At 48.6% G+C, this 27718-nt stretch overlaps 1 protein-coding gene and 1 long non-coding RNA gene across 2 annotated transcripts in view; one reads left to right on the top strand and one right to left on the bottom strand.

Moving 5' to 3' along the window:
* Nucleotides 1-1157: 1157 nt before the first annotated feature.
* Nucleotides 1158-18168, bottom strand: B3GALT2 (beta-1,3-galactosyltransferase 2). Its single transcript, XM_078857754.1, has 2 exons — nucleotides 17408-18168; nucleotides 1158-6777 (listed from the first exon to the last, which is right to left on the bottom strand). The coding sequence occupies exon 2, from the start codon at nucleotides 6087-6089 to the stop codon at nucleotides 4626-4628; it is 1464 nt and encodes a 487-aa protein (XP_078713880.1). The 5' UTR covers nucleotides 6090-6777; nucleotides 17408-18168; the 3' UTR covers nucleotides 1158-4625.
* Nucleotides 18169-18366: 198 nt separating this feature from the next.
* Nucleotides 18367-27718, top strand: part of LOC144933155 (uncharacterized) — a 32641-nt gene continuing 23289 nt past the window's right edge. Inside the window, exons 1-2 of the long non-coding RNA XR_013636987.1 lie at nucleotides 18367-18446; nucleotides 19552-19668. This is a non-coding gene — a long non-coding RNA (uncharacterized LOC144933155). The remainder of the gene's footprint in view (nucleotides 18447-19551; nucleotides 19669-27718) is intronic.

The raw sequence follows: 27718 nt of genomic DNA, 5'->3' as shown, positions 1-27718 counted from the left end.
CAATCCCCATCATGTCTTGAGTGTCACATAATTTGACCAGATAGGCACGACAACGTCAATCATTACCACTGCTATGTGCCTGGCTTATCAGGCAGATTATTTATCGGACGTGGTGCCACATTCCCATAGCCACTAGAAAAGCAGGCCAGCCGAGTCAGGAAGCCCAGATTTCTATGGTAGCAATACCGTGCCAAGTCAGCGACAAACCCAGATGCATGACCAGATTTTAGTGGGCAGTGTTGCTTTGATAAGGAAGCTATAACACATTCACCCAGGCCGTGGGAACATAGCATTAGTGAGCAGAATATATTAATGACTTGGATCTCTGCTTTCGTGGTTGAACAACTTTTGGGCCTCTCCCCTTCCATATACTGTGACATTAAGCATGTTTCCAGGGGGAGCAGTGACGCAGTGGTTCGCGCACAACACTATGGACCTGGTGATCCGAATTCTATTATCTGTGGCGAGTGATATCCGAACCATTGTATAACACTTTGCGGGAAGGCAGCCGTAGTCTTCCAATGGATATCCTGGCCCCCACCAACAGAATGTGGAATTTCCACCACTGGCTCAGGCCCACACATTTTGAATGGACACTAACCACTACTACCAAATGAACCTTATGGCAGGACCCCGACGTCCAGGAAATAAACGGAAGTAAAAATCGAAATTCATTATTTTTTTTGGCGACTCCGTCCTACCGCGCACATAAACGCCGCGACCCACCTGGCATGGATCATTCTGTTGTCATGTCGTCGTCCAAGCGCAGCAGCGAGGACGAATGCGCACAAGAGCTGAACAAGTGAATGCCACTCCATGCTCGGGTATGGGCAGGATCATAAGTCTTATCCAAAGCTGCTCAAACTGCCTACACGACTTAAGTCCCTTATTTATCATAACGGTATGCATAACACAATGAAACTGCTCTCTTATCTTCATTATTATTTGTGACCTACCAATGTCTGCAGCCAGGATCAATCGATGACAATCCTATTACCTGCATATATTAAACAGATGAGATGCGTTGCACCGTCAATTTCTCCTGTTGGTAATACTTCTCTTGTCTGTATGCATCTGCGCTGATAGTTATTTTTTGCGGTTAAGCCATAGTCCGCACATACCGCTCGTATCAATGCGGATAAGAGGAGCGGCGACCCACTGCTCTGTAGAGTAACATTGGTATAAACGCTTGTTACAATATGAACAGCGCATTGAAAACGCTTAGTATTTTATGTATTGTTTACAAAGTGTGTTCACAAATCCACACTGAGTAACACGATGATTGACAGGGGTGTAAATCATTTTTTTGATAGTGTAAGTAGTTTTCAGTTTTAAAGGCATAGTTTAACAAGACAACACTTGCCACCATCCTTCAAACCCATTGGTGAAAAAGAGCAAAGTTTTTGTTTACATTATAATATGTTTATGCGAGAGCCGGGAGCTTATGGGACCCCGGGGTCCCGCCATAAGGTTACTTATCCTAAGGTTGCAGACAGCAGAGAGAAGTACAGCCAGAATCTACTGTCATGCTGTACTTCCATGCTCCCATGTCTACGTGCCCTGCCTTCACCAACCAGTTAGCGTGGTCAAGCAGTAGTGGATCCAAGGGGAAGGAAATTATGGAGGGTAATCGCCCCCACCGCTCTTGAGACCCCAAAATTGGTATTCTATTGATATTTACCATAGAGAATACAATGTGCTTCTTTATTGACGTTGGGCCCTATTTTTTTGGGACTGGCCTCCCCACTTGGGTAGTTTGAGATCCACCTGTGTGGTCAAGTATGGCCTCACAACACGCATTACTACCATGGCATGTATGTTCGTACACATGTTGAGCTTCTTTCGAACCGTACGTAGCAAACCGTGCGAACTGGAGGTTATGGCATGGGGAAGGGGCCCTCGTCCAGAAGTGGTTGACAAAAGGGCTGTGCATGTACGTGCACTTTGCCTCATGGTGGACAATCCTCGTTGGAAACATTTAATTGTCTTTACATTTTGCACTCCCCCGAGTCTCAACACACCGCAGGCCGAGCCATAAGCGAGACAACACAAGCACGAGCTCAGTTTTATTTCACGAGTGCTGGCGTCTGCTAATTTGCGGCCTTAATTGCACCCTGTATGGTCAGTATACTGTACTGTGAAACTTCATGATAAATAACCGTGTAAAAAATTCCATGAATTCACATCCTTTTATTTAAGCAGGTGAGAGCCCATTGATATTGTATGTACACAATTGCAACCGAGTAGTCAGTGGGTAGTTACGCTGCACTCTGCATCACTATGACGCCCTAGGCCTACAGCATGCAGATAATAGGAAAGGCCCAACACCATAATTCATAGTGCATATACACGTACGTTACATTTCATAGTGCACACAGGGGCAAGGGCTGCACACACACACAGTGAGACACGTTATAGGCTGTGAGGTTGTTTTCAATCGATTCTACATACCTACCAAGGGCGCCTTCAAAACATCAGCCTCAAACAGGAAGGCCCCCTTATCCGTTAGACTGCCTTCTGCAGGGACACTTGATGGTAGAGTGCATCACATTTTGATCCGAGATCTCTTTCGGGCCATAATTTGCGTGGAAACAAAAAGGCCATGCGAATTGGCTACAGTAATACTAACTCACAATATTATTGGAAATGGCTTAAATTGCTCCTTGGGATGTGCATCAAGAACTTGAGTTGATGAGACATCGATTTGATATCGGGAGAGAAAAGGTCAATCAATCAATATGGCAAGGTTCAAACTACACACGGTAGTGATTAGCGTTTGGGTAAGCGCCGGATGTGTTAGGGTCAGGCTAAAGACGTGCCTTGTTAAAGTTGACTGATAAAGGTTAGGCTTGTTAAGTGTCCTATTTATGGTGAAAGATGCCAGGCAGGGTTAAGACTACGCGTGTTGGGGCTAGCAACATTTGAGAGTGGGGTTTTATGGTTCAAGTTACATACCAGGCTTGCTGACATTCAACTTGACTCCCACACAAAAGTCTTTCCTAAAATTTACACCGAATCACCTTTTATCATTTCCGTTCCATTTATTTTATATGAACCTCTCATCAATTTGCCCAATTTTCGATTCTGTTGTAAGGTTTCGATAGCGTATTAAAGTTTCATACGAACATCAATTATTTAAAAGTTCACGACAAAAAAGCCACAAGAAATGCCCTTTTACGATGTGGGATACTCCCGAGGCAAATTATTTGCATGCACTGGGTGCATTCAGAAAATTTGCATTCGGCGGCATAGCTATCGAGTGGTACAATTGTACCTGGGTCCACGGTTTGAAGGTGTGCAGGCGCTAGCCTTCAATGTATGAAGGAAATTGGACAGGGGACCCCATTTTATTCCCATGTTAACCAAACTGCAACACGATCTGCACCAAGCCCTTACCCAAATCGTCATGTAATTGTGACACTTTGGGTTGGGAGTCTAACACTGTGTAGAGCAGTAACGTTGAGAAATCGGAGAGTTATGGTCACAGGCTCGCACGACCATACATTATTTAAAATGCTCAGCTAAAACACCTTAAAACATGAAAACAATTTCACTATCGTGTGGTGAATTCAACAACGAATCAGAGTAAAACTCAGCGCTGCTGTATTGTCCTTTCGTGGCTGCATAGGACTCGGTGTTGGGGCACTGGCGAAGAAGCCCCTTAATTCAGCAGTGGATTGAAATGGCTTTTAAAAAAAACATCCTGATGACAATCACTACCCCTTTGGCACTGCAGCACAACACCACAGCTTACCACAACAATCGTGGTGTTCATCAAGAGTCTTGTGTAGGGGATGACAACAATCCCATACAAGATGATAATCGCTTGCAGCAGTGTTTGTGGCAACTGTCACACTTTCCGGTAGGTGACTGGTAGCATAGTGGGTGAGCTTCATTTCGGTGGGCCCAACGAGGCGTGGTCGACAGTCAGATGTCACGAAAAACACTCATTCATTGGCCCCAAAAGCGCTACAGTGGACCCATAGTTTGTTTAAAGATAAACTGTACTGGGCACTTCATGCTATACGATTTCATTTTATCAAATCTGTATAAGTTATAAAATGTAAACAATTTCTGCAAGGACGTTTAAAAATCAATATAGGGAATTGCCGAGTCCAAACGGTGTCACATCGAAATGTGTTGTGTGGTCTATGAACTTAAACCATAATCTTTCCAGAAGCATTGTTCAGGCTCTTGTCACCAATTATGACTCCAGGTTCTCTCATCCACTGCAATAGAAACGCAATGTGGCAAATGACTGCCCTACTTAGATCAGACGTCATGGATATAACAGCAATAACATCCAAAGGCAGGCAAGGTCACTCGGACATGTGAATCAGATGGGACACAGATGACGTCATGGGAAGCAGTGCAAGGAGTAAGTGCAGCAGGCAGGAGGAAGGTGGAATTGTGATTTTTAAAAAATGGCACAGGGGAAGATTCTGCAGGAAAAAAAGAAACCCTCAAATGCATTACGACAGGATATCCTGGAATGCCGAGAGGAAGCTTGCTGTAAATCGGCCAACATCAAAAACCTAGATCCCTTTCATATTCACGTTGTACGAGCACAGAAAGTAAGCGTTCGACATTCCACGTCCATTCATTGGTTCCTCTCCAGGGGCCCGTCAGTTGATGTGAATCGCATTCCGGGGCAACCTTTCTGGAATCTCCTGCCGGCGCCGACGGGCTCGAATGTTCCGGTTGCGCCCCTTGCCACGCCTGCCCGCGCACGGGCTGCTCCGGTGCTGCTGCAGGTGACCCCAGTAGCGGCGCAGCTCGGCCGGCGAGAACTGATGCGACGTGACCAGGTGGCTGTACTTGCACGCCGAGTAGGACACCCGCCAGTGGTTGAAGAGAAACTCGCTGGGCGGAGCGGTGGGCGTCACGCGGAGTTTGGCCAAGCACAGCCCCACGTAGACGTCCTCCAAGTGCAGCCGCCGGATGGTGAGGGACACGCGGTAGACGCGAGCGGCCAGCGTGCCCGACAGAACGTAGCCGGTGCCCGAGCAGAAGGTGGGGTACCTTTCCCCCGGGTACACCTCCACCGGCATGTACCATTTGCTCTCGGGGTTGCGGTTCGGGGAGTAGCCACGCATCAGGTAGCCTGTGAAGTAGTCAGGGAGCGAAGGCTGGTGGAGCTCTGGCTTGAGAACCGTGCTCACCAAAAACTCCACATTTACAAACATATCGCTGTCGGTCTTCATGACGTAGGCCACGTCAGAGCAGTGCTCCGACACCCAGTGGAGGCCCATCATGGTCTTTAGCGTCAGATTGTAGTAAGTGTCCACAAAGTTCTGCTGCAGGAGGTCCCCGTGACGACGGCTCTCTTCCTCGAGGAGCGACTGCACATGCAACGATCCTGCCTCCGCAGGCGCCGCTCCCAGCAGGAAGAGCCGTTTGATGACGATGCCCGGCACCAGACTCTCGTTCCCCCAGGTTTCACGGATAGCCTGGCGGGCGTCGAGCTGCGCCGGCACGGAAGATATGAGGAGCACGAGAAAGGGGTGGCTTGGCATACACTTGTTGGGCTCGTTGAGGATGTACGCAAAGTTTTGGCTCTCCATCGGAACATCGTTGTCACCATCGGAGGCAGCGTGGGCCACAGAAAGGTTCTCGGCAAACTCCACGTGACCCATTGACACCAACCTGTGGACTGCTGGCCCAGACTTTGAGGTGTTCACCTTCACCACAGTGGCCTTTGCATAAACGGGTTTTCCGTCGCCCGCGTAATTCGAATGCCCGTCTGTCCACTCCGACCGAGCCCGCAGCGTCCACGCTGCTAGCGCGTCGGGGTTGCGGCGCCGTGTGAACCCCCGCGCGCGGTAGAAGACGCCTCCGTCCTCCCCCACTAGCAGCGGCGGCGGCTGGGGCTGTCGCTCACTCTCTCCGTAGTCTGGCGAAACCGGAGAAAAGGCAAAAGGGGCAGCGTGCCGCGAGCTTAGCCACTGCGGCGGGAAGGCGGAGAGGACGACGAAGAGGCAGAAGATGCTGAAGGGCCCCACGAGGTGCGAGCGGCACCCAAGATGGCCGCGTTTCACTGACCAAGGAGGCCGCAGGAACCGCACCGGGCGGTATTTGCGTACCGGCATGGCCGAACAGGATCCTCAAACGCACGTGTGTGCGTTCCGGTATCGAGCGCCTCTGTCAAGCGCCCCGTCGCCTTAGTGGCGCTTTGGTGGGACGAGCTGAGCCGGAGCCAAGTCGAGTGGACCCACCTCGCTTGTCTTCAAACTCGATTGAAGACAAGCCATTGGTTGGCCCTTCCTTCGCATTTACGGCCAAACGTGTGCTTGGCCGGACTGTCGAAGCAAGGGCGCTAGTTGAGAGATGACATCCCTTCTTCTTGTGGGAGGAGGCTATTGTTGTTGTGATAGGACAATTCGGAGGCAGGTGCATGAGAGAGTTCATCTTTTGGTTGACCGGATTGATGAATATTGTCTTTGAGTGGATGTAAAAGAAAGTGCGCGCTTTTAGAAGACTCTACCATTTGATAAAGGTCACACACCAGTGCACAGACATGCTACAGCAGCTGCATTGCAGCCATTCCATTTTTTACCTTGATTTTATTGTAAGGGATGGAATTTTGTGACCTCCGACGATTTGAGTTCACATTTCACCACCGGCAGTAGCATCCCTATTTCAGTCTTATTTTGAGCCTCACATTTGCTTCCGATGATTTCCTTTGTTGTCAGTTATATTCAGCAGCTCCAGACCTCTGCCCGTGTATGCTGCTCATTCCTCGTTGAGACGACCCGGAGGACTTGGTCATCGTTCAACCTGGAAATGAGATTAATTCGTCAATAACATGTTAGTCCCGATCTTTATTCTTTGTCACTCCCTAAGTCAGCTTTGTGAACGTGTCTGCTCGTGTTCATTCATTCACTTCATTATTCACGTGTGTGTTTGGGTGTGCGTGCATGCACAAGAATCCCCCGCTGTGCGTAAAGCGATGCGTTCCTGGGAAATGTCACTTGACCTGAAATTACTTAAAGTGATCTTTAATTTCCCATTGACATAATGTTAAAATCAGGGGTTGCGTTCCTGGCCGACTTTTATGGGGAAAAAAATGCGTGACTAAAACTAACGAAGTGTACAAAAATGCACATGATTATAAGTTAACATACATTTTAACGAATAGTAATTAACAAATAATTAGATAAAACTTAGAAAAGATGGTTTGCAGAGCTTCGCTGATTTGTATCTTCAATCCAGACACTTAAAAGTCTTTCCTTAACTGCTATACCAGTTTCACAGCTGCTATATGACTTGTTTTAGTGGCAGTCAAAGGTGCCACATTTTGAGCACATTCGAGAATGTTTTCCGCATTAACACGAATAATTCTCACCGAGGTCAAGCATTCTGGCAATATTGACTGCCTTATTACCTGCTCCAAAACGCTCTACAACTTCGAATTTAACCTCTCGATTAATACATCTCCTTTGCATTTTCTTGCCAGAGGCACTATCATCATCATTTACTGTGCGTTTTGCACTCATCTTTCTAATCCCTTGGTACTCTTTCAAAACTACCACCTCACGCTCTATTCCTACCTTAACACGTGATCAAATATCGCACGAAACGGCGGGCTGGCAGACGGAGACTGAACACCCGGGCAGAGGGATCTTCGTTGGTACAGGCTACGCGCTTACGTAACAAAACATATAGTCCGTTTTTACTTGCGTTCCAAGTAAAGATAAAAACATATATATTGTGCATTTTTTTAACAACGTAGGGCAAAGCATTACACTTAAAAGGAAATATGTTCACTCACGAATTGGCAACGTATATGCGAAACAACGCACAGTGCAGCAACTTATAGCGGGGAATTCCTGTACTGGCATATTGCGCCATTACGCATACAGTACATGCAATTTCCTTTGACTTGCATCGTGTTTGCAGGTGTTCGCGTCTCATGCTTGTGTCTGCGTGTTGCATGATGAAGCGTGCGGTGGTGGCGCAGTGGTTCGTGCACTGCCCTGCGTACACTGGCGACCTCAATTTGATTGCCGGCCATAGCCAACACCGTTCGACAGTTACATCTGAACCGGTCCTAGGCCTCCCCCTGAGGTCAACACACGCCTTAAATATGCAACTTGATCTCGTGTGGAAACATAAACACTGGGAAAACAAAGGTGCGCAGCACACATTTTGTTTTATTTATTTCACACTCAATATTTTTTCCTAACGCTGGTCTTAGCGGGTGGCTTGGAGTAGCGATTGTTAGCATAAGGTACTACCACTGGTGTACAACGTACGCCAATACATAATCCTATCTTAAGGATAGGGAAGTTACGTTGGATTACTGTTCTAAAGCACAGCTGGTAATCGTAAGCGCTATTCACGCATAATTTTTGCTCACCTACACGCACACGTCCCCGGCACCATAAGGGAAAAAATAGGAATCTGAATATTTATCCGGGAAGAATCCGATGACCTATGAAGCTCGTTTTCACGGATGAGATATGTCAACACGATACCAAGAAGCACTGATTGTGATCAGGAGTCGAGCCGAGATGGTCGCAAGCCGTTACGCTTTCTTCACCACCTTGCCTTGACGACCTTTAATAGACGCTAACCTTTACTCAGCGCTTGCTGATTATTCACAAAGCATTGTGAAGGTCGACTGGTCTCTGAGCGGGTGAGTGTTTTACTTCGTGATAGGGGATAGAGGTAGTGCAGTGGTTAGCGCGCTGCGCTATGAGGCCGGCCACCCGAGTTCGATTCCCGCTCACGGCCAACACCAGTGATGACAATTGGAATCGGTCCTAAGCCTCCACGACTAGGTCGACTCAGCCCCAAACGAGCACCTGGCACGGTGCGGAAAAAACATTTCCACCGGGGAGACAAAGGCGGGCGGGCGTGGCGTTAGCCGCAGCATCCCATCGTGTGTCGCGACCCTCCTTCGAAGGCTGCTCGCTAGCAGCACTTGCCCCAAAACATTTGTCAAGGTTATACGGGGGATCTTTGGCTGTGTGCGTGCATGTGTGCCCGCGCGTGACTGAACGCATCACCACCAGCACCACCATCAATCCCGCCCGCGTCCCCGTGACGCAGCATCTGACACATTGTTAATGAAAAGGATCCTGACACGCTCCGGGCTTAATTGAGGGTTAGGGGGTAGGGGTCCATGCCCGGGATAGCGAGCCCTGTTGGTGGTGGCTGATGTTTGATGTTTCGAGGTCGCGAGGCTGTCATTCCTTAGTAATACTAATTTAGCACTTTGGTATGATCACGGCCGCGTCACGATGACACGCTGTGTTTCACAGACCGATATAGTCTGCTAGCAGGAAGAGGCGATGTTGCTATGCGGGTTTAGCCAATTAAGTAATCAGCAGTATTTATTATAATTTGCCGTTACACCGAGACCCACGGCCTGCGCTTTTATGGATCACGTCACTGATTCCGTTAACGTCCACTCGACGGCGCGCGCGTGTGGTTAACTGCAGTGCCACCTTGCAGCTATAACCAGGGCGGCCTTTGGGGGTCGAACCGCGCACGTCTGCAACACGCAAGAAACGTTGCTGCCACTCGGTCATATCACCGCCGTTGTACAACGGATGTTGGCCTATTCATACCCAGATTGTGCCAATAACGCCCTATCTATCTCGTAGGCTGATCTGCAGGGGCTACATCCTCGGCATACCACGGTGCAGCAGCATGCGAGCGTTGGGCCGTGCTGTTACGCTTCAACGTCTATGCTTCCTGCTTTCACCAACCCGTACTGGCCAGTGTGGTGAAGTATGGTCACAATTATCCCCCCCCCCTCCTTCTCCTCCCCCCACCCCAAGATCGGCACGTCGCGGGTGTTGGTGACCCCCCGCAGGTGCTGGGGATCAATGCGTTACACCGATCGCACACCTGCTTAAATGCACGAATTAATGAATTGCCACGTGTGGATTGGTTTTGTTGCCACATCTCGCCCGTTGGCTCCTGCAGACAAATGAAAAGTCTGATTGTCAGGGGGTGATGAATGAATGCAGCAGAGCGGATCTCGTGCATGGCACACAGGTTACAGCATACGACGCACACACACAATGCACTCCCACGCACATCACTCACACACTAATACATACATCAATCATATATAAAAGTACACACACAGGACACCCCACACATAGGTCACTCATATGCAATGCACACACACACAGTACCCTCATGCATCGATCATACATACATCACTCATATACAACACACACACAATTCACATGCATACATGTATACATACATCACTCATGTACAATGCGCACATACAATACACTCATGCATCAATCATACATAAATCACTCATACACAACGCACACACAATACACTCATACATCACTCACACAATGCACTAATACGTACTGTATATTAATACACTAATACATACGCAGTTCATACGTAAGTAAATACTTACATGCATACAGACGTAGTTCATACATACACCCATCTATAAAGATCCCCCATTTAGCCTTAACAGACTGTAGGGGCAAGTGCTGTTAGCGAGCACCTATAAAGGCCGGCACGGCACACGAGGGGGTAGGTGGACAACATCACGCCCGGCCGCCTTTGTCTCCCTAGTGTAGATGTTTACACATCGCACCAGGTACTCATTTGAGACTGAGTCGACCTAGGGGAGGCCCAGGGCCGGTTCAAATAATCGTCACTGATGTTTGCCGTGAGCGGGAATCGAACCCGGGTCGCCAGGTTTGTAGCGCAGCATAGCGCTAACCGCTGCACCACCGCTCCCCACAATCTATACATACTTTGATACGTACACTCAGACATGCATTGCTATCTGCTTTATATCCGATCCCTCCACTTTCAATGTTACTATCCATGACTCAGAATCAATCAGAATATGTGTTTATACTGGATGAATCCGATGAGCTATAAAGCTATTTTTCACAGATGTCCAGGATAATTGGTTGTTTTACCCTTTTATCTGGCAACAAAACTGACACCTTTTTCACAAGGAGTCATGTTTGCATAGACCACAATACCTGCAGTCAGAATGCAAACAAAAAACATAACTCTGATAATGTATGCACTGTCCTTGAAGTTGATTGGTCCACACCCGAGACAGCTTTCCTTAGAGCCTAGTCTCATATGGTGTTGGACCAAACATGACTCCTTTTAAAAAAAGGTGGCAGTTTTGTTGCCAGATAAAAGGGTAAAACAACCAATTATCATATTTTTCTACTGGCAAATGAGGTTCCAATGGTGTAAATGCTTACCCCAAGCTCTCATACTTTGATGGTTTTTGAATTGTGCGCCTTTTCGCGTCATCTGGTCCAACACCATGTGAGACTAGGCTCTAAGGAAAGCTATCTCGGGTGTGGACCAATCAACTTCAAGGACAGTGCATACATTATCAGAGTTGAGTTTTTTGTTTGCATTCCGACTGCAGGTATTGTGGTCTATAAAAACATCACTCCTTGTAAACAAAGGTGTCAGTTTTGTTGCCAGATAAAAGGGTAATACAACTAATTATCATATTTTTCTACTGGCAAATGAGGTTACAATGGTGTAAATGTCCAGGAGTTTCACAGATACCGATGCCGGTTCAGCAGCACATTGATCACAACTGCTGTTGATGATGATGACGACATTCAAACATACAACTTACACTACTGAAATACATACGTTTATACATGCACTCAGATACAACATCAAGACGAAGACAAACAACACCCGTATAGCCTTAACAGATTGTAGGGGCAAGTGCGGTTAGCGAGCACCTATGAAGGCCGGAACGACACACGAGGGGGTGGCTGGCCAGCACCACGCCCGGCCGCATCTATCTCCCTCGTGGCGATGTTTACACACCGCACCAGGTACTCATTTGAGGCCGAGTCGACCCAGGGGAGCCCCAGGACCGGTGCAGATAATCGTCACTGGTGTTGGTGGCCATGAGCGGGAATCGAACTCGGGCCGCCTCGTTCCTGGCACAGCTACCCCGACCGCTCCCCCGACTGCTCCTCGTAACAATTTTAATTCATAAAGTGCCCTTTAACAATCATCATCATACATATATGTACTGTGCATACACATGAACAATGGAGTTCACCTCCTCGATCTACGGACGGTGCGTGCCACTGATCAATAGAGCCCCTCGACTCACAATTATAACGAGTTCAAATCCAGGTCAGTAGTTCACTCAACCCATCACTCCCTGGGCTCGATAAAATCAACACTATATTGTGGTAAGTCAATAGTAGCTGCCCTCCAGCCAGAATAGCTTCTCGCTCGCCATAGTAATGTGGAATTTCCACCGCTGACGTAGGGCTGTAAAAAAAACAGATAAGCGCCGCTCCCCGCTCGTCGGAGCTGGAATCCACTTTGACTCGTTTTACCTTCACGATTTAATGGCAATGCATCATCGCTTGCAGTGCTTCGTCAATCCAACGCTGGGTGGTGGATGAAGAAAGACCTCTACACGCCGTATCGGTCATGAGGAATGCACGCCCATGCTTCACAAAGACGAAGATCCCCCGTCTAGCCTTTACAGACTGTTGGGGACAATTGCCCTCAGCGTTATGCTTCTACGCGCCAGTGGACACGGTCATTGGTAACATCAACCTAAACTATGAACTATTTAATTTATTTTACCAGATAAGGCTCCATAGGCTTCTTTCTCAGCAGCGGCCTGGCACACTGATGGATAGCTCAACGCAGTGGTACATCGTGTGGCATTTATAGAAGCCATTTACTCTAAATGCGTGCTGTTGATTCTAAATGTGGATGGAAACTTCGGAGGACATGGAAGGAAATCGACGCGACCATGGGGATAGAGACACCGCAAACTTTAAATATACAGCAGCAGGCGTCAGGGTGGGAGGATCAACCCCACAAACCTCCTGTATACCAGGCGAGGTAGTTAACATCTCGCCACCGTGGCGCGCGCTAACATGCTCATTACGGTGCTATATATCGACTTACCACAATGCCATGCTATCGCTGTGCATTTTCATTGCTATGCACATGACATACACAACAGCATACCACACGTTCTGTACAACATAGACACGTGCATACATCGTAACGTAGACCGAATGGCTCTTGTCGATGTCATGCAAAATATGGACAGGGACACGGTTTGCAGGCTGATATTGCGTTATTACACAATAAATAAACAGACGATGTTGTGACTCCTTTCACACGGATGCGTCTCTCCACATGCAAGAAAAACAACAACAACAACAACATTAAAGTTGTTTGTTTTCGGCAAACCCCAATCTCCTCCTCGAGCCATCCGGGAGTGCGTAATGTCAGTAGCATTGGTCCGGCACAGGCAACATTCCGGTGCGGGTCCCGTTGCACGTATCAGCGAGGTTATGACATTAGAAATAGCACAGATATAAGGGTGTCGCAAATACGATCGGATGTCGCCGAGTTACCGCACGCACGCACGCCTCGACTGTTGCAATTCTCTGCCGTGCGGAGAGAAACGTCGAGCATCAAGAAAACGTCTCCGGTATCTCCAAAAACAGCCTCCTCGACAGAGTCCATCACCCCCCCCCCCCCCCATGGCCGCATCTTCCACGAGATATGGAAACGTCGTGAAAGAGCTTGTACCGGTTGGTTTCCAGCGCGTACGAGAGTCCGCTTCAAGGTCTGTATGTATTTACCGCAAGGCCGTAGCCACGGAGTCAACATTGGGGAGGACCAAATCTTCCAGGGGGTCTGGGGGTCCCCCCCCCCCCCATAAAAAAAAAATCTAAATTTAAAAACTCATTTCCTGCCATTTCCTGCCTAAAAAAAAAATTCACTAACACACAGGATGAACTTTGTATTTATTTTTTACAATAATGCCTAATAGTGTATTATATTACATTGCTCTGTTTTTTCTCTTTTACTGTTTCTTGTTTCATTGTATGTAATGGCAGAGATTAGGGATTAGTAAAGTACAACCATAACCACAATCATATAAACAGAAATCTATTTTAGAGCAATATATTGGGGGGGACATTTTGAGCATATTTGAATATTGGGGAGGGGGGGGGGATGTGTCCCCCACAATATATTATTATAATTACGGCCTTGCCTTACCGAGACGGTACGTTGAACTTCTTTGGCACCGCACGTAGTCAACGGCGCCAATCGGAGGTGCGGTATTCGCTTTAATAGCAACCACCCCACTCGAGCGATGCCATCCACCCATCTGACACCATCACGAAACCCACGCGAAACTGCCATTATTGACTTGGACTTGCTGCTGCTGCTCCTCTGTTGTGACATCCGCGCGGCTGAGGACAGAGCGGAGTTGTTCATCTGCAGCCACGGTGGCCTGCGACAGTCTCTTGCCTAACGGAATGCGGTCCAGCCAATGGGCCATTTTAAGAATTTCGAATCTTTATTTAGACCACAAGAATCCGGTGAGCTATGAAGATTTTTTTTTATAGATGTCCACTATGGGCGGGTCAGCGAGTTACAAATAGCAAATAATACCCCAAAAACTGATAAGAGTGATTTTTTTTTAAATGATTAGCAAGTAACAAAATATAAATACGTAATAAATGAATGATTTAAGTCCCATTCATCAAGATTTGGCAAGGCAACAAAAACAACAAAACAGTCCCAGACCACAACAGTCCCTCAATAAAATGGCACATGAACATTGAACTATCGATACACAGGTAATGATCAAAGTTACAAATCACATTTCCAAATGCGATTGTATCCAGCACGAATCAGACCGGACACAAAACATATATTTTTTCTTTTTGCTCCGCACGTTACGTTGCATTTTCTCAGAGCCAACCGCGCTTCCCGTCTTTGTTTTTTGCTGATTATGGCGCGTTATGAATCTTGTATTGAGAGAGATATAGATAGATACTGGTAAACTGCCAAATGTTACAGGCAGGGACGTTCTCTCCGTACGATATGGGTGCTGGTTCGACTAAACATATATAAATACGTAACACAAAATAGTCGTTTGCATCGTTTTGAAGAATATCATCACAAATTAGATAATCAGATAATGTCACCTTTATACATCTGTCCACATTCAATTAAGTTACCGTATCTGTTTTTAAAACAACCCATTGCCCCCTCCCCTCGCCCCAAATCAAGCACTCCCAGAAGGCCCACGGATTGTCTAAACACACAGGACGCGGTTATTGGCCACGCGCAGGGACAAGATGTGCGAATAAATGATTTGGTGGCGCTTCAAGCTGCGTTGGCTGTGAGTCGCACAACAAAGTGAACGCCTTCGTCAATAACGCACAACGCTCGTGCAGAAGACACGACTTGAACATAATAATTATCGTCGGGGCCCCCATTGGTGCAATGTTACAGTCGCCAACTCTTATCCTCCACTCCGTCTCCATGAATGTGCTACGAGGAAGGGGCCTTTGCCCAAAACGTCACCTGTTATGCGTTTCTTTTGTAGATATGCGAAGGAGACATTGCGTGCTCATCTATTTATATACATACTGTGTGCTCTCTACAGCGACACTGACGATTATTTGGCATTACGTTAGCGCGCACACACAGCAACAAAGATATACGGCCTCGTTTAGTAGAGCACTCTTGACGGGAGAGTGTTGTTAGCGAGCTCCTATTAAGACCGGCAACGGTTTGGGTCAGCGCCACGCACACACGACCGGTGCCGCCTTTGTCTCTCCATTGCTGATGTCCACGACAATGTCGCACCAAGTTGCTTCTATTTGGCTGAGTCGGCCTAAGGAACACCTCGGTCATAACTCGCCTAGACCGTAACTAATTTGTGTTTGCCGAGTGCTTGTGAAACTCGGTGTCCCGGTATCGAACCCCGATTAAATTAGTGATGTGGACTAATTACTGTCACTGCGACCTTTATTATTTCACGCGCGCGCTGTGCAGCCCACACACACATGACCCTCCTGGAAACGAGACTTCAACCTGAGCGAGGCTTTCCAGAGTACACACTGCTGAATGAACAACTCCCTCAATCCCCATCGCCATCCCTCACTATGATAAAAACAAATATTGAGCAACACAATACATAGAAGCAATGGAGCGCAATCAAAGATGCCTCGTATAGCCTGAACAGACTTTTGGGGCAAGTGCTATTAGCGAGCATCTATTAAAGCCGGCACGGCTTTAATATATTCTGGCCGTAAATAAATATAAAGATCCCCCTTATAGCCTTGTCAAGGCTGTTTGGGGTAAATGCTGTTAAGGAGCACGAGGGGGCTGGGTGGTCAGCACCATGCCCGGCCGCCTTTGTCTCCCTGGTGGCGATGTTTACATACCGCACAAAGTACTCATTTGAGGCTGAGTGGACCTAGGGGAGTTCCAGGAACGGTTCACATAATCGTCAGGTGTGGTGGCCGTGAGCCGCGAATCCGAACTCGGGCCGCTGGGTTCGTTTGCGCAGCGCGCTAACCGCTACACTACCGCTCCCCAGCGATACACATGCATACACACACATGAAATAACCGTGTATATGTGCTATAAAGAAGGGTCATTGCCCGAAACGTCACCTATCATGTTTTTTTGGTTATTTCTGCTTCTGCATCACTGGCAACGTGGGATCACCAACTGTTTTGTTTACAATTATGAAATGCGTATACAGTACTGCACACACACACACACGTATACAGATACAAACAACACAATGCAATGAACATAACTGGATGTGGATATGCGAATTGCAAAAAAAAACCACGTACAATTCTGCGTCTTTTCAACGTAGATTGACGATTGTTTGTGGAATTGAAATGATATCTCGCGCGCACACTCGCACGCATTAAAGCGGGGAATGTAAACAGGGCCACCGTGTAGATGCGGTCGGCGAGATAACGGCGACACGGGACGCTCCATCAGAAGCGCCACGCTCGTCCATACAGAGACTCACGACGACTCCCGGACCCGCGTCACCTCGCACAGACAATGTCCACTCGTCACCATCAACACGGTCGCATCAACAAACACACGCGGAGACAACGGGACGTTAATAAGATCACCAAAATGCCAAAGACCACCCGTATGCCTTAATAGACTTTATGGGACGAGTGCTGTTAGCGAGCACCTATGAAGGCCGTCACGGCACATGAGGGCGTGGGTGGCCAGCACCACGCCCGGCCGCCTTTGTCTCCCGATGTTTACACATCGCTCCATGCACAAATTGTTGCCTAAATCGACCGAAGCAAGACCCAGGACTGCTTCAGATATTCTCCATCGGTGTTGGCCGTGAACCGGGGTTCTAATCCCCCGAACGCACACACACACACACAACGCCTGTCTCTCGCATGCTTCTATGACCAACCTCGCAAGCGAGGCTCGCTCTATCATTGCTCCACGCTGAGCCGCAGAGCCATGCAATGCGATGTGCGCGTGCGGCCGCGCGAGCGATGGTGATGCTGTCGATGATGATGGTGGTGGTGATGATAATGGTGTGTGATGATGTGCGGATGGTGCAGATAGGATGAGTTGAGGTCACCTCTGTGTCGCGTCGATCTCTTCCTCCCGTGCCTCTTCTTTTTAACAGTCGGGGGCATCGTCCCACGAATTTGGGTCAAGCGCCGTCGATGATTTTATTTTTAAAAAATATATATATACGCGTGCGTTCCGGTCTTCTTTCTTAGGAGAGGAATTCGCAAATCGCGCCGCTGTTGATGCCAGCTCGTTGCCACGGAATAAACACCCCATCCCCCCCCCCCAAAAAAAAGAAAACCCCACCGCCACCACATCTGCTGCAGTGGCTCTCTGCACAGTGGCCCAGATGTCATTTAATTCATTCATATAGAACACACGCGCACACCCGCCGCACGCACTGTATATGACAAACCCATTAATTGCCTTGCGCGGTCTCATTCGACCCAGACAATGAATGCTTCATGGGCGCGCAACGTTCACGCGAGCGCCGACAAAATAAAATATTGATTACATTGTTTTTTTGTTGTTTTGTTCTCACCCCGTGAAAATGGTAATGCCACGTTCACGACGCCCCCGGTCTACACGAGGCGGCGACGGCGGCGGCCGGTGCGACGCCGGGGGATGGCTGCCGGGAGCCGACTGTGTCCCCCCCCCCTGCCACACCACAGTGCGACGTCCCGGACGTTTTTCAGAGATTATTTCATTTTATTCCTCTTCCTCTCTGCTGCCGGGGATGAGAAATTGAGCTTTCTCGCTCTCTTCTCCTCCGGCGCGGCGCGGCGCAACAACGCGCGCCTCCATGCCGACTGCCCCTCCTCGCCTCGATCCGCCGGTCATATTCCGCTCCTCCTCCTCCGCCGCCGCGTGCGTGCGTGCGGGGTCGTGGCGCGCGCGGGGAGCGGTGGGGTTGTGGTTAGCGCACTGCGCTGCGAAATCGGCCGCCAGCGTTCGAAACCCGCTCACGACCGACATCGGTGGCGGCGGATATTTGAACCGGTTCTGGGCCTCCTCTGGGGGGGTGGGGGTCGACAGCCTCAAATGAGTATCTGGTGCGATGCGCAATACATTAGCACCGGGGAGACAAAGGCGGCCAGGACGTTGTGGTGAGCCACCCACCCTTCGTGCATGTGTCGGGGCCTCCATAGGTGCTCGCTAACAACACTCGCCCCCAACAGCATGAGCACGTTTTGTATTGTTGTTGTTGTTGTTGTTAAAAGGATATTTGTCTTTGCGGGATGCGTATGCGTACGTGGTGTGGTGTGTGTGTGTGTGACGTGAGAATGGAATGTGCCTTATATGACGTGTCCACGTGTGATGCGTGCGCGTGTGTGGATTATCACCTTCGTGGGTGTGAGTGTGAGTCTTTTGTGGGTAATCTGTGCGTGTCGCGTGCATTGTGTGTGTTGTTGTTGTTGCGTGGAGTGGCTATTGGCCACGACGAACGCTTTAAGGCGCTTGCAAATAGGATTTTCCCCATCAGTCTATTCCGGCTAAAATGGGCATCTGTCTCTTTGCACATATTCTGCATTTGCGTTTGACCCTGTTTGGTAATGGTATGCGTGTGGTCTCTGTGTACATACAGTAGAGTGTACGTGTCGATACATAATGGAGCAATAGCATGTGTTCCCTTTATAATGGTATAGCGGCTGCCTGTGTGAGTGTGCGTATGTAAGGTTTGATATGACAATCTATACTCAATTTTAATACTGCACACATACACACACGCCACAGTGAGCACACACACACAGACACAGTAGGGGAGCACACATAGCTGGGAATGTATGACCATGGCATTCACCGGCGTGTTACAATATTCTAATACTCGTAGGAACCTCCTGGTTACACCAGCCCACAGGGGATCATTGTGTCCGTCCGTCCGTCGTGCAGGGAGGGGCTGGGTGGGGAGGGGCTGGGTGGGGAGGGGAGGGTGGGGAGGGGCTGGGTAGGGAGGGTTGGGCTGGGTGGGGAGGGGCTGGTGGGGAGGGGCTGGGTGGGGAGGGGCTGAGTGAGGAGGATGGGGCTGGGTGGGGGGTGGGAGGGGTGGGGCTGGGTGGGGAGGGGCTGGTCACCCGTGGTGCCATGATAAAACTCAACGTTTAACCTACTCACGCCGGCTTGTGCCCGCCCTCACAGTCGGGCATATTTGCGGAATACACCACGCCGCCGTTGACCCTGGCCATTGACCGAGCAACCCAACGTTCCTACCAGCTCCCTCCGCAGGAATGTGTTTATGGATGTCGTGAGGACTCCCTTCACGTGGACACCGAAGAGCAATACCCTGGCTCGCCAGCAGCACGCAGCACAGAGAGGAGTGTAAACTGCTATGTAGGTATGTTTCACTTCTTTCGCACCGTACGTAGCCCCCCCCCCCCGTGCGATCATCCGTCCCTTCTGTATGGCATAGAGCGTTGCTCCCTCGCGTGCGTGGGGTTTCTCAGGGTGCTCCGGTGTGCTCCCACAACGAAAGGGATGAAAGTATTCTTCATCGAGAGCTGCAGATCAATTGTTGGAGCCACCTCACTGCCTCTGTCAGTCAGCCTTTCACCTTTTCTGTGGTTCGTCAGCGATTGCGAGACGCTATATGAACGTAATCATAAAATAGATTTTTTTTATGTTCAGTCATGGCCTATCCACCGCCGACTCGTACTATCCCGTGAAGTAAATAAAAACCCACAGAGAACCTGCACACGAGCGCTGATTTCAGAGCTCCGTCTCGTCTGTGGATGTCCCCTCGGACGCGTTTTATTCCTCGCCGATCACTCAGTCATTACTCGTTTGACTATTGGCAATTTAATAATGCAAAAAAGCAAAGAAGATCAGAACTCCGCCTTTTTCACAGGTAAATACAAAAAAAACATGCTTGTTGCGTCCAAACCAATATCGACATTTACAATGCAGCGATGTGTTGACGTGTTGCGTCGCATATGTCATCTCTGCGTGTTTTTATTTACCCGCTGTTACAGACGCTATGAAGCCGTGGTCTATGTGAAACATGCGCATGTGTGGGCGCTGTCTGATATAATTACGATGTGATAATTCACGGCCCTTTGTCAAACCACTGTTGGATGAAGGTCTCCCCCACGCCGTGTCGGTCGTGAGGATTTCGGGACCATGCTTCGCCACGTGTGGGTTGGTGAAGGTGGGGGGGGGGGCGAATTCCTAGAACTAGTTCAGATATGTATGTTACACTTCTTTCGCGCCGTACGTAAGCCAACCCTGCTAATCGAAGGTGCGGGGGAAGAACAACAAACTAAACACAAGAAGCAGTTCTAAAGAAATGGGGTTTCAAACTAGATTTGAAAGTGCATAGCTCCAGTGGCTTCCTGATATCAGAAGGAAGAGCGTTCCAGACGGTCACAGAAGCGCATCATTGTTCGATGGCCAACCAGTGCCGGATTATCCACGTAGCAAAAGTAGCTGCATATGCTACGGACTCCGCACTTCAAAGGGCCCCGCGCTAAATGCTTTCAAGCTATCAATTCCGGTTCAGTGATTTTGCACTTGCTCAATTAGTATAGTACTATACCGCCTTCAACATTTTAATGAGCGACTCGGTGTTATCTGGCTGGATAACAAATGAGAAAAATAAAATTGCTTTACTACGCAAGTTACACATTTGTGTTTTCATATTTGTGTATTTTTTTCAATTTAGGGCCCCTTTATAACAGATGCTACAGGTCCCGCACTAGCTTCATCCGGCAATGTGGTCGACCAAAATCGGCTGCTACGAGGATGACCGGAGTTCTCGTGACGGTTTATGCTCCTTGACGAGATCGGCAGGGGTATTGTATCTTCTTGGTTCTTTCGGTAAAGTCACGTAGAAGGGAAATAATAAAACATAATAAAATACATTTTATTATGTTTTATTTTTATTATGTTTTATTATTTCCCTTCTACGTGACTTTACCGAAAGCACCAATAAGATGAATCCCTGCAGTCACGAAAGCTTTAAATCGACATTTAAGGGTATTGTAGTTCATTTGTGGCAAGCACTTTGTGTGTGATGAGTGCATTCGTTCGGCAAACCGGATAGCAAGGCCGCTCAGCGAGCACGGGACAGACATTTCGGATCTTGCAGTACTCGTCACGACACGAGCCACCATGATTTCGCCACTGATGGTGGCCGTGCCCGGGGGGAAGTGGAACTCGTGGCATCAGTTTCATATCGCAGTGCGCTAACCATTGCGCCACCGCTCAACCCCTTGTGCATTACATGCCTCTGCCGTACGCATATAACGGCGCAAGGAATTATGCGGCGTGCATGCACATCGTGTGTTTACATAAAGCGTTGTGGACGGGGAGCGGTGGCGCAGTGGTTCGAACACTACGCTGTGAACCCGGTGACAGCATATCTGAACATCCCCTAGATCGACTCAGCCTTAAATTAGTACAGTGCATATTCCGCTGTGTATAATGCGTCATTACCAGGTAGACAAAGGTGGCCGGGCGTGGTTATGGTCACGGCATCCTCGTGCGTGCCGTTCCGGCCTTAATAGATGCTCGCTAACCAGAACTTGCGTGAGCTGCGTCTATTGAATTTCGATTTAAAGCTTTCGTGACAGCAGGGATTCATATTCTTGGTTCTTTCGGTAAAGTCACGTAGAAGGGAAATAATAAAATAATAAAAATATAAAACAATAAAATTATCACGACGTTTCGATTGCAACACAAGCAATCATTATCAGGTGTGAAAACCACAGCAAGAATTTGTTTTTACATTTTTTACATTTCTTCCTGTGGTTTTCACACCTGATGATGATTGCTGGTGTTGCAATCGAAACGTCGTGAGGATTTTATTGTTTAATTTTTATCATTCTATTATTTCCCTTCTACGTGAGCTGCGTCGATTGCTTTGTTTGGAGGTGTCCGGCTAACCGCAAAAAAATTAACGCACGGCTAAATTTAACATCGCGTCCACACGTAATTTAACACCTCGGGTTCCATTAACACTTACTTATAAATAAATCAAATATATGCCGCACAATATTGTCAACTTGTTAAAAAACCGACTCGAGTGGTGAACACTTCTCCGCAGAGGCCGCTTGATAATGGATGAGTTGAGTGAGTGGCAATGTTCACATTTAACGGCGCAGTGATGTTTGCGCACGCCACGTGTGGGTCAAGTGCGGTGTCAATGCACCGTGGATACATGCTGTTGATATGCAGTGGAGGTGCATGCGTGTATGTACCCTGTGCACATCGACAGCACGGTCACATTTGTGTGAGATGAGCGTGCTTGCGTGTGTGTGTGTGAGTGTGTGTGCACGACACGTGTCATATCGTATATTTATTAGACACGTGTGAGTGCCTCTGTGTGTGTGTGTTATTATGACGTGGGGAGCGGTGGTTATGGCACTGCGCTACGAACCTGTCTGCTGGAGTCCACGACTAATAATTACTGGAGTATATTTTTAACCGGTCCTGGGCCTCCCCTAGTTCGACTGAGCCTCAAACGATTACCTGGTGTGGTGTGTAAACATCAGCTCTGGGCAGACAAAGGCAGCCGGGCGTGGTGTTAGCCACCCACCGTCTCGTGCATGTGCAGGACCGGCCTTCGGAGGTGTACGCTAACAGCACTTGCCCCAAAGGCTATACGGGCGATCTTTGTTTCGTGCATTGTATGTGTTCGTGGGGAGCGGTGGCGCAGTGATTCGCGCAATGCGCCACGAACCCGGAGAATCTGAGTTCGGATCTCCCAGCCTCGGTTAACATCAGCGGCGGAAGGCGGTGTCTGTGAACCTGTTTGGTAGCCTCCCGTAGGTCGACTCAGCCTTAATTGTGATACGTAAACTGCGGAGATAAAGGGGAGACAAAGGCGGTCGAGCCTGATGCTGACTGCATTCGCCCATAAATAGGTGCTCGGCAACAGCACTTTCCTCGACAGTCCACACCTAAAAGGCTCACAGTATTTAATACCAAGACTCAATATTGCTTTGGCAGGATCGTGCCTTGATACAGTAAATTTGGCTGTGACGGTCCCACCTGAAGACGGAGACTTGTGTTGCCTCCGAAACGTCGTGATTTAATTTAGTTATTTTCATTTATTATTATTTTATTTTATTACTATTATTTTTCACCTACGTCACTTTACCGAAAAAACCCAAGAGTAGGTGCCCACCGGCTTTGAGAGAGCTTCATCCAGCAGTGGATTGATCACGGCTCATTGCAATTGATACGGAATCGTGCGTTAAACACGTGTACACACATCACGAACACCACACACACACAGCGTGTCATTTGTATCGCTGCGTTTCGCTTTTGTTTAAATAATTACGCGGGTTATACAGTAAAAGAATATTACGCAGTATGTTTTTATTTGCGAGCACAATATAGCAAATACACACATAAGCTGTTTATTTCTTCCATTGGAGTTATGCAGTATTATATATATTGCTTCGCTTGCAAACACTCAATAAAGGCAATTCGCTGTGTGCATCTGGTATTTAATTAAGTCTGCAGTGTGAATGCATCAAAGCGCTTTTATCTCCTCGGTTCATCATCATTCATCACCGGTGAACACACAGACGCAGCAGCGAGCACACACACACACAGCAGTGAACACACACACATACAAGGCAGTGAACACACACACACAGCAGTGAACACACACACAGCAGTGAACACACACACACACAGTGAACACACACACAGCAGTGAACACACACACAGCAGTGAACACACACCCACACACAGCAGTGAACACACACACACAGCAGTGAACACACACACACAGCAGTGAACACACACCCACACACAGCAGTGAACACACACACACACACTGCAGTGAACACACACACACAGCAGTGAACACACACACACACAGCAGTGAACACACACACAGCAGTGAACACACACACACAGCAGTGAACACACACACAGCAGTGAACACACACACACAGCAGTGAACACACACACAGCAGTGAACACACACACAGCAGTGAACACACACACACAGCAGTGAACACACACACACAGCAGTGAACACACACACACACAGCAGTGAACACACACACACACAGCAGTGAACACACACACAGCAGTGAACACACACACACACAGCAGTGAACACACACACACAGCAGTGAACACACACACACAGCAGTGAACACACACACAGCAGTGAACACACACACAGCAGTGAACACACACACACAGCAGTGAACACACACACACAGCAGTGAACACACACACACACAGCAGTGAACACACACACACACACAGCAGTGAACACACACACACACAGCAGTGAACACACACACACACACAGCAGTGAACACACACACACACAGCAGTGAACACACACACACACAGCAGAGAGCACACACACACACAGCAGTGAACACACACACACACAGCAGTGAACACACACACACACGGCAGTGAACACACACACACACAGCAGTGAACACACACACAGCAGTGAACACACACACACACAGCAGAGAGCACACACACACACAGCAGTGAACACACACACACACAGCAGAGAGCACACACACACACAGCAGTGAACACACACACACACAGCAGAGAGCACACACACACACAGCAGTGAACACACACACACAGCAGTGAACACACACACAGCAGTGAACACACACACAGCAGAGAGCACACACACAGCAGTGAACACACACACACTGCAGTGAACACACATACACAGCAGTGAACACACACACACAGCAGTGAACACACACACAGCAGAGAGCACACACACACACACACAGCAGTGAACACACACACAGCAGTGAACACACACACACACGGCAGTGAACACACACACACAGCAGTGAACACACACACAGCAGTGAACACACACACACACAGCAGTGAACACACACACACAGCAGTGAACACACACACAGCAGTGAACACACACACACACGGCAGTGAACACACACACACACAGCAGTGAACACACACACAGCAGTGAACACACACACACACAGCAGTGAACACACACACACACACAGCAGTGAACACACACACACACACAGCAGTGAACACACACACACACACAGCAGTGAACACACACACACACTGCAGTGAACACACACACACAGCAGTGAACACACACACACACGGCAGTGAACACACACACACACACAGCAGTGAACACACACACACAGCAGTGAACACACACACAGCAGTGAACACACACACACACGGCAGTGAACACACACACACACAGCAGTGAACACACACACACAGCAGTGAACACACACACAGCAGTGAACACACACACACACAGCAGTGAACACACACACACACACAGCAGTGAACACACACACACACAGCAGTGAACACACACACACAGCAGTGAACACACACACAGCAGTGAACACACACACACACAGCAGTGAACACACACACAGCAGTGAACACACACACACAGCAGTGAACACACACACAGCAGTGAACACACACACACAGCAGTGAACACACACACAGCAGTGAACACACACACACACACACAGCAGTGAACACACACACAGCAGTGAACACACACACACACTGCAGTGAACACACACACACACTGCAGTGAACACACACACACAGCAGTGAACACACACACACACGGCAGTGAACACACACACACACAGCAGTGAACACACACACACAGCAGTGAACACACACACAGCAGTGAACACACACACACACGGCAGTGAACACACACACACACAGCAGTGAACACACACACACAGCAGTGAACACACACACAGCAGTGAACACACACACACACAGCAGTGAACACACACACACACACAGCAGTGAACACACACACACACAGCAGTGAACACACACACACAGCAGTGAACACACACACAGCAGTGAACACACACACACACAGCAGTGAACACACACACAGCAGTGAACACACACACACAGCAGTGAACACACACACAGCAGTGAACACACACACACAGCAGTGAACACACACACAGCAGTGAACACACACACACACACACAGCAGTGAACACACACACAGCAGTGAACACACACACACGGCAGTGAACACACACACACACACACAGCAGTGAACACACACACACAGCAGTGAACACACACACACACACACAGCAGTGAACACACACACACAGCAGTGAACACACACACACACACACAGCAGTGAACACACACACAGCAGTGAACACACACACACAGCAGAGAGCACACACACACACACACAGCAGAGAACACACACACACAGCAGTGAACACACACACGGCAGTGAACACACACACACACACACAGCAGTGAACACACACACACAGCAGTGAACACACACACACACACACACAGCAGTGAACACACACACACACACAGCAGTGAACACACACACACACACAGCAGTGAACACACACACACACACAGCAGTGAACACACACACACAGCAGTGAACACACACACACACAGCAGTGAACACACACACAGCAGTGAACACACACACACACACAGCAGTGAACACACACACACACAGCAGTGAACACACACACACACACAGCAGTGAACACACACACACACACAGCAGTGAACACACACACAGCAGTGAACACACACACACACAGCAGTGAACACACACACACACACAGCAGTGAACACACACACACACAGCAGTGAACACACACACAGCAGTGAACACACACACACACAGCAGTGAACACACACACACACACAGCAGTGAACACACACACACACACAGCAGTGAACACACACACACACAGCAGTGAACACACACACACACAGCAGTGAACACACACACACACACAGCAGTGAACACACACACACAGCAGTGAACACACACACACACAGCAGTGAACACACACACAGCAGTGAACACACACACAGCAGTGAACACACACACACACACAGCAGTGAACACACACACACTGCAGTGAACACACACACACAGCAGTGAACACACACACACAGCAGTGAACACACACACACAGCAGTGAACACACACACACAGCAGTGAACACACACACACACACAGCAGTGAACACACACACACACAGCAGTGAACACACACACACACACAGCAGTGAACACACACACACAGCAGTGAACACACACACAGCAGTGAACACACACACACAGCAGTGAACACACACACAGCAGTGAACACACACACACAGCAGTGAACACACACACACAGCAGTGAACACACACACACTGCAGTGAACACACACACACACAACAGTGAAAACACACACACACACAGCAGTGAACACACACACACAGCAGTGAACACACACACACGGCAGTGAACACACACACACACACAACAGTGAACACACACACACGGCAGTGAACACACACACACAGCAGTGAACACACACACACAGCAGTGAACACACACACACACACACAG

Source organism: Lampetra fluviatilis, chromosome 6 (genome assembly GCF_964198595.1).
Source record: "Lampetra fluviatilis chromosome 6, kcLamFluv1.1, whole genome shotgun sequence".
Classification (NCBI taxonomy): Eukaryota; Metazoa; Chordata; class Hyperoartia; order Petromyzontiformes; family Petromyzontidae; genus Lampetra; species Lampetra fluviatilis.
Note: the sequence above shows the minus strand (reverse complement) of the source record. Positions and strands in the feature narration are given on the sequence as shown.

Coding starts and splice junctions, on each gene's coding strand:
- B3GALT2 (XM_078857754.1), bottom strand. CDS start 6,089: ATGCCGGTACGCAAATACCGCCCGGTGCGGTTCCTGCGGCCTCCTTGG.